At 38.7% G+C, this 13,421-nt stretch overlaps 3 protein-coding genes and 1 pseudogene across 3 annotated transcripts; 3 read left to right on the top strand and 1 right to left on the bottom strand.

The window, feature by feature from the left end:
* The first annotated feature begins 448 nt into the window (after positions 1-448).
* LOC139882346 (protein SLOW GREEN 1, chloroplastic-like) lies at positions 449-1,456 on the top strand. Its single transcript, XM_071866681.1, has one exon. The coding sequence runs from the start codon at positions 449-451 to the stop codon at positions 1,454-1,456; it is 1,008 nt and encodes a 335-aa protein (XP_071722782.1).
* A 674-nt stretch (positions 1,457-2,130) lies between these two features.
* LOC139882345 (protein SLOW GREEN 1, chloroplastic-like) lies at positions 2,131-3,060 on the top strand. Its single transcript, XM_071866680.1, has one exon. It carries the CDS (start codon positions 2,131-2,133, stop codon positions 3,058-3,060), a length of 930 nt encoding a protein of 309 aa, XP_071722781.1.
* A 2,516-nt stretch (positions 3,061-5,576) lies between these two features.
* On the top strand, positions 5,577-6,017 carry LOC139882344 (protein SLOW GREEN 1, chloroplastic-like). Its single transcript, XM_071866679.1, has one exon. The coding sequence runs from the start codon at positions 5,577-5,579 to the stop codon at positions 6,015-6,017; it is 441 nt and encodes a 146-aa protein (XP_071722780.1).
* Positions 6,018-6,384: 367 nt separating this feature from the next.
* Positions 6,385-12,590, bottom strand: LOC139882343 (uncharacterized; annotated as a pseudogene).
* Positions 12,591-13,421: the final 831 nt, after the last annotated feature.

Genomic DNA, 13,421 nt, shown 5'->3' with positions numbered 1-13,421 from the left:
AAAAGTGTAATTGAGGTTTTCTGCAACTGTTAATGGAAGCTACTGACCATTCTGGAGAACTACAAATGGCCATAGAAGATGATGATGATTAAGCTTCTCTTCTCATTCTCTGTAAATTTTTACTTCTTTCGGTGCCTTATCTGAACTGGATTTTTCATGCAGAGAAGAAATATCACATGAACCATTTAATATTTGACACGTGGATCGTTTTAGCTCACTCGATAACCAAGTCATACTATCAGTTATTCAGAAAAAACAGTAATATTAGTCCTTTGATTTAAATTAAGATTTTTATTGGTCCTTTTACTTTTCAAGTAGTCAATTACACCCATACTACCGGTCCTGAGTTCATTTCCTACCTAAAATTTCCCTCTTGTTCAACAACAAATCCAAATAAAAGAAAAATCCCCAAAATTCGAAAACCTAACTCGATCAATCTACACACACCATGATCCTCAATTCCTCAGCTTTGGGTACACCTTCTTCTTTCATCAATCTCAATCCTACAACCTCATCAACAAACTCACCATCTTCACTTGTTCGTTTCAAGCTTGAGACCTTAAAGCTCAAAGCTTTATCTTCTAATCACAGTGATAATCACAAAAACCCACCACCAAATGATGATCCCCGACCCGGTTTTGATCGGGTCTTCAAGTCATTATGCAATACAGCTGTCTTTGTCGCCGTTACAGCTTTTATGATCGATGGTTTTCCCCGATCACGGCTTCCGGCGATGGCGGAGTCCCCGGCGGTTTTGGAGGAACAGAAAGAGGAGCTTGAGGGAGATTTAGAGAGTTCACGAATACAAGACAATGGCAGTGTTGGGCATTTGTCGTCTGTGTCAGAATTTGCGGTGTCAAACATTGGGATACTGAGCTCTATCATGAAGCAAAAGCTGGAAGAAGGTGAAGCTATGGAGGCTTTTAACATTTTAAAGCGGATGGGGGAAATAGACGCATTGGAGTGGAAGTTGGTAATGTCAAAAATGTTGACCGAAATGGGTCGAACTGAAGACGCACGCAAACTGTTCGAAGAAATTCCTGCTGCCTCGAAACCTTTGTCGTTTGAAGCATCATTCGAGAATGCCTTGTTGATGGACTTGTGTGGTGAGGAAGAGGCTGTTTTGAAGAGGTTAGAGGAGGCGTTGACTTTGGCCAAGGAGGAGAACAGCGTGGATGAAACCAGGGAAGCGAGATTGATAATGGCACAGATAAAATTCTTTCAGGATGATGTAGAGGAGGCATTGGCGAGTTATCGACAATTGGCAATGGAAGATCCTGCTGATTACAGACCGTATTATTGTCAGGCTATGATATACAGCTTGCGTGATATGAATAAAGAAGCTAAAGAAATGTTTGCCAAGTATTATGAACTTGCACATATGAGGAGTACACCATTGCCAAAGATTGCCAAAGATGAAGGTTGGAGAACATTACCAATGAAGGCAACTGAGTAATGGATTTTGGGATTCGGTTTTCCGGTGATGACTAAATAATGATCGAATGGCAGAGGCCAGTAATTCTTAGCCTTTAGACACTTTCATTTCGGTATCTTGTTCATTCATCATTATGAGTTTTAGATGTGATGTTAAATTTCCATAAGTGATTAGAAGTGGAAAAACAAAAGAGGAATAAATTCTTATTTCATGTTGCTTTGTGCACATCGTCTATACTGAATAAACCTTCTTTGTGTGAGGTTTCAGATGAATTTTGTAGACTAGTATCTGTTAAAAACCATTTCGTGCATACTATCATTCGAGCTATTGAATTCATGTCAAGTTTATTCATGTGGTTTATTCGTGGTCGATTTTTGAATTTAATTCCAGAATTTTTACTCTTGCATCTTATTCGTGAACGTGAAGTGGCTCATACCTTCCATCCATAAAGTTCACCAGACTTCTGAGTATTGTATTGTTATTGCTTTAGGAATTTAAAATGTTTATTTCGTGCACCACGCCCTTATATTTTACTAATCAATTAGAAAAAGAATCCAATGTAAAAGCAAGAAAAGTTGTGTAGTGGGTGGATGCTGGTGCACATGTTCATTTTCCTACTTTAACAACAGCTGAGCTCAGCTCACACTATAAAGAATCCCCAGATTCCAAAATCCTAGTCAACAAACAACATGATAATGAAAGAGTCCTCAGCTTTAGCTACTATCCCTTCTTTCACCAATCTCAAAATCGGAACCACAACAAATCCACCATCTTCACTTGTTCGTTTGAAGTTCAACCCTTTAAAGGTCAGAGCTTTGTCTTCTTCTAGTCGCACTGGAAAAAACAACCCACCAACGGATGATCATCGGACTTTCAAATCCATCTGCAATGCGGTTGTCTTTGTTGCACTTACAGCTTTCATGATAGATGGTTTCCCCCGATCACAGCTTCCGGCAATGGCATTGCCCCCAGAAGAAGTTATGGAGGAAAAGCAACAAGAGAAAGAGAGTTCACGAACAGAAGCCAGGAATGATCCTTTGCTGTCGGGATTTATGGACTCTGCCTTTGAGCAGATGAACTCTCTTATGAAGCGACATCTAGAATCTGGTGACGCTGAAGGAGCTATGAAACCTTTGAAACGTTTCTTCTCTATGCCACCAGATGCACCCGAATGGAAAAACGTAATGGCCAGGCTGTTGAACGTTGGTCAAACTGAATTAGCTCGCCAACTGTATGAAGAAATGCTCTCCCTGAAGCCTTTTTCGGTTGAATCATGGTCGGATACTGATTTTACATTCGACCAAGTAGCAAAGGCGGGGGTTATGAGGAGGTTAGAGGAGGCGTTGACTTTGGTCAACGAGGAGGAGAACAAAGTGAAGGAAGCTAGAGATGTAAGGTTGATAATGGCACACGTACGTTTCTTGCGGAAGAATGTGGAAGAGGCATTGGAGAGTTATCGACAATTGGAGATTGAAGATCCTTCTGATATAAGGACTTACTATTGTCAGGGTATAATATACACTTTGTTTGACAGGGAGGAAGAAGCTAAAGAAATATTTGTCAAGTATTGTGTATTTGCACTCCACCAAAAATTTAAGAGAAGGATGGAAGGTAAAAAAGAATGATTTTGAATGCGACTTGTGTTTCTGGTGGTTCTTTGCTTTCATTACCTTTATCTTGTTGTGATGAGCCATAAGGCTAGAAATTGCTATGTTTGATTTATCTTGTTGTAATTAACGAGAAAATTATTGTTTTAAAGCTTATCAAACGTTATGGAGTTCTCAGAGTTCTGCAACTTATGTAAGCTTATGGCTAGAAATTGCTATGTTTTCATTTCGGTATCTTGTTCATTCATCAGTATGAGTTTTAGATGTGATGCTAATTTTCATAAATGATTAGAAGTGGAAAAACAAAAGAGGAAGAAACTGAATTTGAGGAATAAATTCTTACTTCACGTTGTTTTGTCCACAGTCTATACTGAATAAACCCTCTTTTTGTGAGGTTTCAGATGAAGTTTGTAGACTATAGTATCTGTTAAAAAGCATTTCGTGACATACTATTATTCGAGCTGTTTGAACTAATGTCAATGATTATTCAGGTGGTTTAGCCTATCATCGGTCGGTTTCTTTCGAGTTTCCACTACATTGACACATAAATCCATGATTAGCAAACCATGATCGATTTCTAAATTTAAGAATTTTTACACTTGCATCTTATTCGTGAACGTGAAGAGGCACATACCTTTCATGAAGAAGTTCACCGGACTTCTGAGTATTGTATTATTATTGCTTTAAATATTCAAAATGTTTATTTCGTGCCTTTATATATTTATCAATTAGAAAAAGAATCCAATGAGATAAAGCAAGAAAAAATGTGTACTAGGTAGATGGTGGTGTAATGTAATGTTCATTTTCCTACTTTAACAACAGCTCACTATTAAGAATCTCCTGATTCCAAAAACCTGTAATGTTCTGAAACAGTCAATCAATCAATCAATCAACAAACAGCATGATCATCAAGTTCAAGTCATCAGCTTTAGCTTCTAGTTCTACCCCTTATTTCACCAATCTCAAAACCAATCCTTCAGCATCCTCAATTGTGGTTTCTTAAAGGTGAAAGCTTTTTCTTCTAATCACACTGGGAACAACAACCCACAACTGATATTCGAATCCGACCTGGATTTGATCGGACTTTCAAGTCCATCTGCAATGCGGCTGTCTTTGTGGCAGTTGCAGCTTTCATGATCGATGGTTTTCCCCCGTTCAAGGCTTCCGGCAATGGCATTTTCCGCAGAAGTTATGGAGGAAAAGCAAGAGAAATACCTTCAGTTTCATGCTATTGTATTTTCATTGCTTCATAGTAAATTAAAAATAAAATAACTCCAAACAATATACTTTGAAATAGCCTGAAATTTCATTCCAAATGGGTACGAGCTACATTGAGTAATTTCAGAGATAGATTTCCTTTCTCATTGCGTTTTCGATCTGCTAACGGATGAGCTAGGCAATTTCCTCTCCTACCGATAACGAAAATTTACAGTTTACAAAATACATGGAAACCGAATAGATAGAAAACGTGAATCCGGGTTGTGGATGACATCCAAAAGTTTCTTAGAGTCAGATTCAAAAATCACTGATTGGCATCCAAGACTTAAAAGCCAGCTGCATCTCCATTGATAATGCCATAGTATCCAAGAGGAGGACGTCCGGATTCAGGAATTCCATCTACAAAAAGTGACTCGCTGCAAAGGATAAGGACCACTCTATTTGAATCTCTGATAACTGCTCCTAATCCGATCTTATGCGTAGAGGAGAAAACCGCTCCATCGCATTTGATTTTGAAAGAGCCAACTGATGGAGGAGACCATTTAGCTGGGATTGATGCCTTTGGATTCGGATTATGGGTAGGATTTAGAGACAAATAATCTGCTCGCCAGTTGCCATTCTGTTATCTTGAGACACAAGAAACTTGGTAAGGAGCATTTAAAGTTAAGTATCCGTTGGCTAGCACTTAGGTCTCAAAGCATTAGTTTAATCAATTACTAGAATAGAAACAAATGAGAATGCGAGAAAAATTGTGTAGTAGGTGGGTGGATGTTGTCAGTTCACTATAAACAATTCCCACATTTCAATCAATCGACAAACATCATGATCATCAAGTTCAAGTCCTCAGCTTTAGCGACTACCCTTTCTTTCACCAATCTCATAACCACATCAAACACTCCATCTTCACTTGTTTGTTTCAAGTTCTACCCTTTAAAGGTCAAAGCTTTGTCTTCTTCTAGTCACAGTAAAAACAACAACCCACCAACGGATAATCGAACCCGACCCGAATTCGATCGGACCTTCAAGTCCATCTGTAATGCGGCTGTCTTTGTCGCAGTTTCAGCTTTCATGATCGGTGGTTTTCCCCGATCACGGCTTCCGGCAATGGCATTGTCTCCAGAAGTTATGGAGGAAAAGCAAGAGAAAGAAGACAAGGTTGATCCTTTCTTGTCGGAATTCGTCGACTCTGCCTTCGAGAAGTTGAACTGTCTTATAAATCAACTTCTCGAATCTGGTGACGTTGAAGCAGCTATGGGGACTTTGAAATATTCATTCACTATGCTGTGCTGCGTGATGCACCCGAATGGAAAATCTTAATGGTCAGGTTGTTGAACGTCGGTCAAACTAAAGTAGCTCGCCAACTGTATGACGAAATGCTCGCCTTGAAGCCTTTTTCGCTAGAATCATGGTTGGATACTGATTTGACCTTCGACGGAGTGGCAGAGGCGGCTGTTGTGAGGAGGTTAGAGGAAGCATTGACTATGGCCAATGAGGAGGAGAACAAGGTGAAGGAAGCGATGGATGTGAGGTTGATAATGGCACAGATACACTTCTTGCGGAAGAATGCGGAGGAGGCATTGAAGAGTTATAGACAATTGTCAATGGAAGATCCTGGTGATATAAGGCCTTACTATTGTCAGGGTATAATATATACTTTGTTTGATAGGAAGGAAGAAGCTAAAGAAATGTTTGCCAAGTATTATGAACTTGCACTTCGCCAAAAAATTTCGAGATGGATGGAGGAGGGTAAAAAATAATGATCGAATGGTAAATGCAGCTTGTGTTTCTTTGCCGATGTAAAACTTTTATGGCTACAATGTTCAACTTGTTACCAAATGCTTTGTGTTTGAACTTTTTGATGTAATCTAGTCTCTAATTATCCATAGATTCACTTCTCTGCTCCAACTTTCAAACGTCTAATATCGATCCAGCACTGTTTCATGATAAGAGGCGGAATATTTAAACGGAATGTGAATGTGAGGAACAAAGTATTGGAAATTGTACAAGAACAACGATCGAGACGATTAAATGAAACTGACAAAATGTATAGAAGTACTAGAAATAACAATACCAACACTAGTTCTAGAATCTAAAAGAGGACGTCTGCTCATAAACTGGATCATCTCAAAGTCCTATCCTTTTAGCACCACACTCTGAGCAGAATTTGGAAGTTTCCCTCATGTATTGAGAACCACATTCATCACAAAACTTTGCTGGGGTGTTCGGCTGAAACAGAAAAATCATAAACAAGCAGTTAGGAAACATCATACTAAGATGAAATACTATATTAATTCAACCATCGAATTCAGAAAGACAGGTTCAAATTACTAGAGCCTCACCGTTATAGGCAATCGCCCTGAAGATAGGGTCTGTGGAGAAGCCATGTGTTGGGAAACAGGAGGTGATTGGTGACTGGGGGGAATTTCAGCCAAGTGCGAAGGCGGAGCACACGGCAGGAGGCTATGGGTGGGAAAGTGTGAAGAGTGTTGACTTGAGTGAAGCGATTGATTGTTGGCTTAGGTGAATAGGATGAAACTGAGGTTGACTTGTAGGCTGTTGTAGCTTAGCTTTGGTGAATACGCTTTGATCGGTCTGCTGCTGAATTGGTGGCTGCAAAAGGAAATAAGTGAGTTTTCGAAACAATCTATCATGATTTAATCACTAAGAAGTAAAAAAGTTGAACTTAGACGATAGTTCTTACTTCATTTACAGAACGGAATCCTTTTGCAGAATCTACAGACGAATTACCTGCCCCGGGCAATCTCTGAAAGCAACAAATAAACATTAACAAAAACAGCAAAGCACAAGTTTAGCATGATTGGAAAGGATTTTGTTCAACATGACAACCTAAGCTCTTTGTTATTTAACTCTCTTTCACAAAACCCACATACAGGAATAGATGGAAAAATGATTTGCTCAACTTCTCCCTTGTTTCCTTCACTTATATACAATAAATAGGAATCACAAACTGCACCTTCGAGTAGTGTAAGAGAATCGTACATCAACTCTCCAAGTAAACATTGGATCGAAGTTCAAACTTACAGGCGGCGGATGATGCATGCTAGTTATGGTGATCATTGCAGGATGCCTAGTCTTGTGTTTTGGAGAATAGTGCTTGTAGTCGTGAGCACGTAAAACTACTTCATTCCGACCAGTCAATCGTTTAAACCTGTTGGAACGAGCGATAAAGTTGGTAGTAAAATATGTGCCATGGCATACTAACAGATCAACAGTCACCTACAGAAAATATTGCCCCAAATGATTAACAGAACAAAAAAAAATAAAAAATACAGTTGATGAAATAACTCACCACTCAGCATCTTCAAGTGGCATATTATTTGGTCTCTCAACAATCTCTAAACCATTGATCAGTGTAAAACGAACTCGCTTCTCTTCCTGAACAACTAATTCCGGAAATTTTATCCTTGTTTCCTGTGAAGTTGCCAGTTCTGTTCTTCTGAACATATAGTTACCTACGGGAAAATATAGCCAAAGACGGTTTAATAAAAAGTCAAATTTACAATCAGCATGAATGTTGATTGTAAAGCAAAGGAGTAAACATCTAGCTGCTAAAATGTTTGTCGAGTATTAAAGAAAGAGAGCACATTACCCCTTTTAGGAAACTTCTTAGCCACCATTCTATACAAACCACCAGCTGCTTCCAGTGGCACCCCAATGGTCTTTTCCTGACCACCATTCAAGGAGGCAAGCCTGGCGATGTTGGCTATATACATCAACGGCAGAGCGAATGATGGATCACCTTCAAAGTGGGCACCTCTTGTCTTCCTTTTGATCAGTTTATCTTGGCTTGGCTGTGTTGTGTAGTCTGTCTCATTACCCACTTCTATCACATGATGACTAATGAAGTGATCGACAATAATTTCCACAAATCTACCCCTTGCATTTTCAATAGGATTAACATCTGGTTCCACATCCCATCCAACGAGTCAATGTTCATTAAAACATAAAGGATCTATAGAAGTAAAAGCCAAGTTCCATGTAAAGTTGATATTTCAAGTTTTCAACCAATAATGGGTAACAGGAACAGTTAAATAAGCAAAACCTTGAATATGTTACCTTCGATGGTCAGAATCTCATAGGCAGCCCTCGATGAATCGATATTTTCAAGGCTAGAACGTTCATCTTCCACTCCAACAACCTGAGTGGGTAAGGAATCTGGAAATGCATCATTCATGCAGACCTGTAAGAGTAAAAAGTTTAGAATTCCAAAAATGTACAAACTAGACAAGACGAAGACTCTTATAAATCCCTAATAAAATTCTTCTGCTTACTTGCTATCACACTTTTCTATTTATCTTAGTCCACCCTGGATAAACGAAACTGGGGTACAATCGCATTACCAAAAACCGAAAAACTTGAAATTCGATGCAAGCTCAGCTCAGCTCAGCTCAGAAACTCATAAACAAGAGTATATCACAGTTGACACTATTATCGACTCTAACATATGATTGAACTAAAAGACAGTTGTTTGCAGAGAAAATGAAGCTGAAATTGGCAATTTCAATGACATGGTGCATTATAATAATTTAAATAGAAAAAGAGTAAAACTGACTGCAGCGTTGGAAGTATCGTCTTCTTCGTCATTCAACCTGTGTTGAACAACAGCATCCTGATCGTCAATCCCATGGATATTCTCAGTAGGACGAGAATCAACGGTGTTTAGGTCATGCAACGTGCTGCTGGACATGAAGGAATTGTCAGCTCCAGCAGCCGATCTCACGTTATAGGATTGCACTGGAATCCCGCTCTCCATACAAATAACGATTGGCAGAACTCGTCCGCGTGGGAGAAGAAAAATGCCTCCTCTTTTCTCACTGTAGATACAAAAAGAAGAGAGGGTTTTAGTAAATTGAGACATTGAAATTGAAGATTGACGAAGATGACGATTTGATTTTGAACAAGATGAGCAAGCTTGTAAGTTAAAACGGCTCTATATAAGAGACTTTCTAGAGAGAGTGAGATTGTCCAAGGCTGAAACCGTACCAGAGTTGAGAGAGTCCGAGCCTGAATCCGATCTCCACACCCAAACCGCTTTCTGCTTAGGGTCTTTTGACTCTTTTTCAGACTATTACTATCTGACTGTTTAGTAATTCTATACTGTACAAAATTAAGTTTTAAACAGATTATTTATTTATTTATTATCAAGAAATCAGAAAAGTAAAAACATAAAAAAATAATAATCGATCAATAAATAAAAATAAAAATCGTCCCTCACGTTGGATTTAACCAATAAAATCATGACATGCGGCGTCTGATGCATCAAATATATTCCACGTCATTAAAATAATAAATGACCAAGCACATCCACGTCGTTATACAATTTTCATTCCAAGTTGAATGAGCGAGCTAATACAATTTTCTACCAGCTATTTAACTGGAGTAAGCAAGTCAAAACTAAACATGTTCTGATACAAAATTCCTTCTTAACTAAACATTATGAAACTCCAGATTATGGTCTTTCATCAAATTGTATCAATCTCACAAGGAACTTCCTTTTCTTTGTCGTGTTCTTCATCTATGGTCTGAAGACCCTTCTTTCAGACTGTGCTATGTCTTGCTCAATTGTTCCAAGGTTATCTGACAACAAGACACAAAAAAATCATAGTTGGTCAATCACACTGGCATTGCATCAATCACTACTAGTTTACCTAAACTCAAATGCTAGCTAGTTCATCGGAGAAGGGTAATTACCCAATAAAGCTGCATTTCAAACCGTTCAATGTCTCCCTTTTCACACATGACGTTTTCGTTTGTCAGTCCTTCACAGCTCGAACCTTTAGCCGACGGCCACCCTAGAGTTGACAACTCTGCAAAGATTCTTTGCTCAGTAGCAGTTCTTGCATCCAATGACATTCACAATCGTCAGTCAAAACAGAGCAAATGTTGGCTGCTTGAAGCTGCTTGTTGTCAATTCTACCATAGTTTTTTCTTCTCAAAAAGGTACACAGCACAAAATTCACAGAGACAAATCTAAGTTTGCGAGTTTGGCACCTCAGAAGTTACTATGCTAGTAATCAGACCCCTTTGTATCAGCTCGCTTTGCATCTTAGCGGCTTCATCTACATTTCCCATCTCATAATACTTCTTTACTAGACAGATGCAAAGAATTTCATCTGGAAGGATTCCCTTCCCAATCATTTCATAAAGAAATTTGTTTGCTTGATACAACTGACCACATTGACTCAACCCCCAAACCAAAGCAGTGTAGGCATGTAGGTCAAGCTCCAAACCGATTTCGGTCATCTTGTCATGCAATCTTAAAGCTTCCATGAAATTTCCCAACTTTAAATTTGCATCAATTAGAGCAGTATAAGCAGTTTTATCCGGAGTCATACCTTTATCCAGCATTTCAACATATAGCTTTTGTGCCTCTTCAAAGCTGTGATTTTTACAAAGGCCGTCAATTAAAGCTGTGTAAACTGCAACATTTGGTTGCAAACCGAATTCAGAAATCCTACCAAAATAATCAACCGCCTCTTGAACCAATCCTGCTTTGCATAAACCATCAAGTAATACACAGATGGTGACAATTGTTACCTCAATATGCAAGTCCAACATTTCTTGCATGAGACCACGCACCTCACTGGTTTTACCTGACTTAAAGTATGTATCCATGAGTGTCGTGTAGATAACAGTATTAGGATTAATACCATGCTCCCTTCATATCGTTAAATACAAGTTTAGATTCCTCAACCTTATTCTGACGGCACAGACCCCAGATGATAGTTCCATAAAGCAACAAATCTGGTTTAATGCCTTTCTCCTTCAATTCTTTCAAAAGTTCCATGGCATTCTCCATCTTACCAACTTTCAAATAACCATGAACAAGGGCAGTATAAGTTCCCAAGTTGGGAGTTATTCCAGCTTGCAGTGCCCCTCTGAAAACTTCCTGTGCTTCCTTCATCCTGCCGGCATCACAAAGCCCGTCCAGTAAAGACGTGTAAGTAATAACATTCAATTTAAGTCCTGCTTGAAACATCTCGTTACCCAGCTTAAATGCTTGAATGATGTTACCTTCTTTGCAATGTGCATCAATCAAGGAACTATATGTAAATTCATTGGGGAACAGACCAATTCGCCACATGTCGAAGAAAAGTTTAATAGCCTCTCGCATCATCCCCTCTTTGCAAAAGGCGTCGATTAAAGTACTAAAGGTTACCACATTCGGTTTCAAACCTTTACTCTTCATTTCATTGAGAAACCCAAAAGCCTGAGGCATTCTTTCAAATTTACAGAAACAATTAATCAAAGTATTGTAAGTTATTACATTGGGATTACACCCCACATTCTTCATTTCTTCCAATAAACAGACTGAGTCATCTAATAGTCCAGCCTTTCCATATCCATCGACAAGAGTATTATACGTGTATATATCTGGTATTAATCCATCTGTTTCATTTGTAAAAGCATCCTTTTGGCAGTTACCATATCCCCAACCTTGCACAAAAAGTCTATCATTATATTGAATGTAAAAACGGACGGGGAAATACCAGCCCCAAGCATATCATTGAAAAACTTCCTGGACAACTCTAACTTCCCCAGCCTAGAAAGACTATGCAGAAGAGCATTACACGACCTCGTTTTTGGCAAAACCTGAAACCTCTTCATCTTCATAAAGCAGTCATTTGCTTCCTCGAGAAATCCCAACTCAGCCAAAACACTGAACAAAGCATCAAACACCCCAAACCCATAACCACAGACATGCCTAGTAGACCACAACATGTCGAAAGTACCACAACTCGTCAGCTCCCTCCTCAATAAAAATCCATTCCTTAAGAATATTAGTGGCATCAGCATACATTCTTGCATAAAACAAAATGTGAACCAATATACAGTAAGTTTCAGTTGTGTGGCTTAACCCAACCCGAGCTTGTGCCCATTTGAACAATTTCAATGCTAACTTAGGTTCTTGCTTCAGCTCAACTAGAAAATTAGACACCCAAATGGGAGCTAACGCGGAGCTGAACAAATTAACAATCTTTGGATCATTCCATTGCTCTTGCTGAACAATTTTACGCAAATAATCTTTATCTAAACCGTGAAAAGAATCATGTGGGGTTGATTTGGAGGTAAATGGGTGTCTGAATATATAAAACAAAACTAGTGAACCATATACACAGAGGGGAAACAATCAATGGCCATCTCGAAAACGATTGTTGATGTGAGAGTGAACAAATAGTGGAAGATGAAGACCTTACACCGATCAAATGAGGGAATATTCTGCTGCGACTCGAGTAGAATGCTTTACGAACATGAATTAACATCTTGAAGAAGAAATTGAGAGCGGTGACAATGATAAACCGCTTCATTTTGAAAACAGAGATAGCATCTGCTGTGTCGTTTTGGAGGGAAATTGAAAGTGATTATGACCAGCATTCATTAACATGGCTTTAGGCTGATACTTTTTTTAGGGTTTATGAGGATCGAGCAGCTGAGCTAAGCTGGGGTTTACCAAAAGTTCATCACAATCGAATCAATGTTTGTTTGCTAATTGAAGAGACGAACAGTGAGTAAGAAACGTGGGCTCAAGCTCATCTCTTGAAATCAGTTGAGTAAGAAACATGGGCTCAAGAAGAACTATCTATTTTATTTTGGGCCCTTAGGATTGTATTTTTTATTTTTTTTTAATGAAAGATTGTATTTTTTTTTTATTTGACTATATAAATAGTGGATTTTTATGAGTATTTTCTATTAAAATAAATGAAAATAAAAAGTTAATAGTATTATTTAAATTTTTAATAAAAATAATTTCAAAACAAATTTAGATTTAATCTACTACTATATGGCGGAATCGGAATCAAGTGGTTTTCGATGCAGTGTGTGGTAGAGCGATAGCTTGTGTTCAGTCAATTCACCATTGGCGTTTAGAATTTCAGGCTATCCAGCAGGTAAATAGTCCGGCATCTGGTCAGGTGGGAAAGGCCTCGCCCCGCTACACGACCATTGGCGTTTACATCAAACAACTATGGATTTTCCGCTCGCAATTGTTACGGTACCCTCATCCATGCAGATTCAATGCTGAAACACTTACAGCATGGCGTCCTATTAGTTCTTCCTCGTTTTCCATTTGTTTTACTTTAAGCTAACTATCTTTTCGTATAGCGGGTATTGTCCAATTGGATGCGTTAGTTGAATGAAAT

The sequence above is a fragment of the Rutidosis leptorrhynchoides genome, unplaced genomic scaffold, assembly GCF_046630445.1.
Source record: "Rutidosis leptorrhynchoides isolate AG116_Rl617_1_P2 unplaced genomic scaffold, CSIRO_AGI_Rlap_v1 contig26, whole genome shotgun sequence".
NCBI lineage: Eukaryota > Viridiplantae > Streptophyta > Magnoliopsida > Asterales > Asteraceae > Rutidosis > Rutidosis leptorrhynchoides.
Note: the sequence above shows the minus strand (reverse complement) of the source record. Positions and strands in the feature narration are given on the sequence as shown.

What these genes read in the sequence shown, in the direction of transcription:
- LOC139882346 (XM_071866681.1), top strand. Translation starts at nt 449, where the DNA reads ATGATCCTCAATTCCTCAGCTTTGGGTACACCTTCTTCTTTCATCAAT.
- LOC139882345 (XM_071866680.1), top strand. Translation starts at nt 2,131, where the DNA reads ATGAAAGAGTCCTCAGCTTTAGCTACTATCCCTTCTTTCACCAATCTC.
- LOC139882344 (XM_071866679.1), top strand. Translation starts at nt 5,577, where the DNA reads ATGGTCAGGTTGTTGAACGTCGGTCAAACTAAAGTAGCTCGCCAACTG.